At 26.4% G+C, this 5,489-nt stretch overlaps 1 protein-coding gene across 1 annotated transcript; it reads right to left on the bottom strand.

Annotated features, from left to right (window-relative positions):
- Window positions 1-568: 568 nt before the first annotated feature.
- LOC132924128 (uncharacterized) lies at window positions 569-5,272 on the bottom strand. The gene is made up of 3 exons (XM_060988242.1): window positions 5,134-5,272; window positions 4,927-5,053; window positions 569-578 (listed from the first exon to the last, which is right to left on the bottom strand). The coding sequence occupies exons 1-3, from the start codon at window positions 5,270-5,272 to the stop codon at window positions 569-571; spliced, it is 276 nt and encodes a 91-aa protein (XP_060844225.1).
- Between the last annotated feature and the right edge of the window lie 217 nt (window positions 5,273-5,489).

Raw genomic sequence — 5,489 nt, forward strand, 5'->3', positions numbered from 1 at the left:
TACATTTATAGAGATAGTTTACCAAATTAATGTATAGGTAATAGGTATACAGTATACTTATGGTGACCATTTTGCAATCAACTTATTTTATTAGTATAAAACCATTTTATTATTTAAATTTATAATTAATATAGTTGTTCTTATATTAGAAGGAATTCAAACTATTTTATTAAAAATTCACTCTGAATTACTTGCCAATCGCATGATGAGTGAACGATTGTGGAATCAAATGAATAGCTTAAAAAATGAATTTGCCAATATTAAGCACCAGATGGTACCAGGCTTAAAATTTTCAAATAATTCTAATGACACAGAATTTTTAAACCAATTTCCTTTTCATACAGAAGAAAGTGTTTTAGCTTGTGAAAGCAGACAATAATATCAAAGAAAAATGTGTATGTTATTTATACACTAAAACAATGAATTTTTATGTACAATTTTGAATTTATTAAAGACAATTTTTGTTTGATAGAAACATTTTCTTCACTCGGTTGGTGGTGTGGACGCCAAAAGCCATATTCGAAGAATTCTAAATAAACTATTTAGTAACAAATTTGCGATAAATTGTTCATGGACTGGTAGAGCATTTGAAAAAAATATGTCCAAATTTAAAATTCAAAATTTACAAATAATTGCAGTGATGAAATGTGTGTGATATATTTGATTTATATAAACTATATTAATTTGGTTTTAAAATTAATAAATATGTTTGTTTAAGGTGTTATTAAAAATGATCACCAGCAATATTCAGAATCTAACTTTGAAAATGATGTCCAATCATGGTTTAGAACTGCAAAAACAAGATTCGACAGAGAAAAGTAATATTTTTTTGTGAGGGGATATAAATTATTAGTTTATTAATTTTTAAAATAGGTTTATATATATAATATTTTAAGTATTACTATTATTTTTTAATTTAGTATTTTTGTTTAATTAATTTTTGTACTATAGTTATTTTTTTCTTGTTATTAGAATCTCAAAAACAATGTAAGAGAATTAAAAATATTGGATATATCTCTAATCGTCAATTTAACAAGTTGACTGCCATGAAGACCATTATTGGTACTCATTAGTTTTGTTTTCTACGCCATACTATTTTTAGGTTATTTGTCATTCACGCTTTGAGTACCAATCCTGGTATTCACTCAACTTATTTCTCAGGCTTTGAATGCCAAAAATGGTACTCACTTTTAACATGTGTTAAATTATTGAAGACCGTATTTGGTACTCAATTTAGCCATTGAAATGAAAAGTACAGAAAAAACTCTATAAAATGATGTTAATAGCAAAGTTTAATTTAAATTTAATTGGATTTTACAATAATTTACATGAATGGGTCTTAAAAAAACATTCTAGACAAAAATATTTTAAACACTGGATACATTTAGTCTGAACTCTACGTGTAATCTTTTGAGCATGTTGTCTTCCACCTTGTTCAGCCATTTCTTTGTAACAGATAAAACATTTTCCTCGTTGCGCATTGATAAGAATATGTTTCTCTTCACTTGGTTGAACTTCGATTTTTTTAATCAAACTATGAATTATACTTTCACGAAATTGAGTTACACTAATTTTTTTTGAAGTTAAAGCAGTATACAAAGACATCGCATTTAATAAACATGTATTCAATAAGATTTCAAACGCGACTTTTCGATACCATTTCAATGACCTCCGAAGTGGTGAATGATATGAGCTTCTTAAATCACAAATATCAACATACCCTTTTGCTTTGTTATAATCAATCACCATTTGAGGTTTTACAACTTGCTTTCCTCGTTTATTATTCACTACTACCGTATTATTTTTATGTTTGGTTGATAGCATTAATACGTCCCGCTTATCTTTCCATTTAAGAACAACTATATTATTTTTACTTTGACTTGATATGATTTCTCCTTTTTTTGATTTTGCTTTTACAACCGATACTGGATTAAATTTTCTATTTGAACGTAATGTTCCCACCAAATTCGTTGAACGTTTAAGAAGTTGATTAGCAAGAGTTACTGACGTGTACCAGTTATCAGTATACATTGTTCTCCCTTTATCTAAATAATCCTCGGCCAACTCCATTACTATTTTAGTGGAAACACCTTCACCAGGTACTGACTCTTGGCCCGCATAAATTTTAAAGCCGATTGTATAGCCATCATTAATACACAATTTAAATACTTTTATCCCATATCAATGTCGTTTATTTTTTATAAATTGACGAAATGATAATCGTCCAACGAAAGGATTACAGATTCATCAATACACATATTTTCTGAAGGTACGTTCCACATTTTAAATTTTATCACCAATAAATCTACCAAAATACGAATTTTGAAAAGTCTATCACCTGGAGGGCATTCTGCATTATTTGAACAGTGAAATGTTCTTAAAATAATTTCAAAGCGATTTCTGGTCATGTATTTTGGAATTTCAGAACGATATAAATAACTTTTACTCCAATATGATGCCAAACTCGGTTGCGGAGTTAACCCCATCCACATAACTATACCTAAAAATGTTTTCATTTCATCAATATTAACTTCTGTCCATTTTTTCATTCTAGATTTAGGACGTAAAGGAAGTGAACACAAATTATTTCCGTATCTATTCGTTTCATTAACTAATGTACTTAAAATTTCGTTATCCACGAACAAGGAAAAAAAATCAAATGGCGTTCCATCAATTAAAGTATCAAATAAATCTGGATTTATTCCAAACGTTTCATTTTGTTCATTGAAAACTGGACAGCTAACATTTTCACTCACAGGACCCCAATTTGGTTCAGTTTGAGTTGGTGTTTGAATATTAGGCACACTAGAGGTATCATCGTCACTCGAATCAGAAACATCAACATACTCCTGATCACTATCCTACGCATACAATAAAAACAATTCATAACACCTACCTACTATACAACAATAATTTATGGGGTATATAATTTCTAAAATATCTTACCGAAAGATTTAAATTGAAATCAGGATCTGCATCTGAATCGTCAACAAACGAATTATCAGACACATCTTCATCAGAACTTAGAGCAGCCATAATTTGATCACGATTCATATTTTATTTCGTATTTTATGTACGAGTTTTATTACAAACAACAAGACAAAATAAATTGATCAAAATCACACTAGGATGGCGATGATAATAAAGCCTTCACTGCTGTTGTCCCGACAATATTGTGATAATAGTGGTATTTATCAGTTTACAGGGAAAACTTCATATTATAGTTTATTTTAAGTTGATATACGCACATACAAGTGGACATAACGGAATCGGGAGTAGGTATTTATGATATAATAGGCATTGAATACCTAAAATAGTACTCACTCCGATTTTTATTTATTTTTTTTTATTTATAATCAGTAGTATAATAATAAATGATTACGATAAAAATATTATTAGATTTCTCTGAAAAATACCCAAGGCCCACATGATAAATCTGTTATATTTACCTTGGCGTAGTTATAAGTATTGTTGAATACCGATTATGGTACTCACGGCCCTAAGAACCATTATAATAAAAATGGCTCGGCGGTCAACTTGTTAAGAGACGAATTAAAGCTCAAATAGAAGTAAGTAGCATTATATTCAATCTTGAGTCTTAATGTTTTGTTAACTAATAACAATTTGTTTGTAGGCCATATCCAATTCATCACAAAAATGTACAGTTATTAGTACAAATAGTACAATAACAATAACAAAAACGACCGTAACAACAACAACAACAACAAAGACAACACCAGCCAACATTTTATTAGTAAGTGATTCATCAATTGTTCAAGGTTCTTCAACATTATTAAATAATTCTCTTGTACATTCAATTGTTGAAGATCAAACTTCTGAATCTATTAATATTTCTGATAAACTAAGGTCTTGGGTCGTTCAATATAACGTTTCTCATAATTGTTGTAATTCTCTCCTTAAAATAATGAAAAGTGAAGGTTTAAAAGTTCCTAATGATATATCTCACACAGCAAAATTATATTTTAACAATATTTAAACAATATTCATGCTTAAATTTAAACATTTTATGTATATTCGTAGAAAGTTGCTAGAATATTTTTGATTATTGTCACAATATTATTAGATCACTATTTGGCAGAGGATCAAATATTTCCACAATAATCTTTTAAAATATATAGAAAATATTTATGTGTTTCTTGTGAGAATATTGTTTTTGATTGTTGCAAGAACATTACATGTTAATAATTTTCATAATATTGTTTTTAAATGTTTTTATTATGTTATTGATGGTGATTGTAAAAATATTCAGATTAATGTTGTAGTAATATTATAAGAAGGTAATTTTGATAATATTATCCTTCTATATTGTAAAAACAACCAATTCCAATATTGTGAAGATGTTATATATAATATTATATTTTATTTATTTATAAATGATCCTTACAATTTGCTTTATATTTTTTTAGTAAACAGGAATGAGAATTAAAAAATCTGTCTAATAGTTTTGAAATAATATTTATTAAAATCCAATTACAAACAGTGTCAATAAATATAAAATAAGAACATATAATTTACAAACATAATATAATATACCATGTAACTATTATAATTAATAATAGTTTAATAAGGCTGTTTACTTCAGCATTTTTAAAATAAAAAATATATAATAATATACAAATATTATACATGGCTTTTCTAGCTGTATCATAATCATAGAAGTTGTATATATTATTAAAAATATAAATATGAGTTTCTTTTAGCTATAACTAACCTAATCAGTTAATAATAAAACTTTTTAAAAATTTATACAAAAGTTGAAAATATTTATGGCTTTCCTAGCTAAATATAATATCATATATAGTTTAATAATAAAAATAAAAAATTTATTTTACTTTAATGTAAAATAATTTGTTAATTTGTAAGACATATATGATATTAATTATATATTTATAATACACATATTATGTCCTTTGAATTCTTTTCATTTTTTTTTTTTTAATACGTTCTGATGCTTGAGCCATCCACAATTTAATAGGTTTTTCAATATCTTTGAAGGGGATATCATGAATTTTTTTCATTTTATGAACTGCTTCTAAATAATAACAAACAATAAAAATAATAATATTTAATTTAAGTAAATAATAGTCTTAGAAATTTTTTTAAAGTATTTACCAAATATTATAGTACAGCTTTGTAAATTGGATAATTTAGATTTTCCTTTAAACCCAATGAACGAATAATTGGAAAGAAATTTGTCTGAGAAAATCTTTTGCATAATTCTACGCACAGTTTCTGATATGTTATCTCCCATAAGACGTGTTAATGCTAGTACCTTCAATATTTAAATTAAAATAAATATTGCTGGAACTAATAAATGTCAATTAAATTAAAAAAATTAATTATTATTTACCATTTGAGTTCTGAATGGTTTGTCGTTAGTCAATCGTTCTTCCATAATATCTAAAGATTGGTCGTCGTCAATTGTGATTATTTCTATATCACTCATTACATTATTAATATTGTTTAAT

The sequence above is a fragment of the Rhopalosiphum padi genome, chromosome 3, assembly GCF_020882245.1.
Source record: "Rhopalosiphum padi isolate XX-2018 chromosome 3, ASM2088224v1, whole genome shotgun sequence".
Lineage (NCBI taxonomy): Eukaryota > Metazoa > Arthropoda > Insecta > Hemiptera > Aphididae > Rhopalosiphum > Rhopalosiphum padi.

Coding starts and splice junctions, on each gene's coding strand:
- LOC132924128 (XM_060988242.1), bottom strand. CDS start 5,272: ATGGGAGATAACATATCAGAAACTGTGCGTAGAATTATGCAAAAGATT. Junction 5,054..5,133: donor AAGCTGTACTATAATATTTG/GTAAATACTTTA, acceptor GTTATTATTTAG/AAGCAGTTCATAAAATGAAA.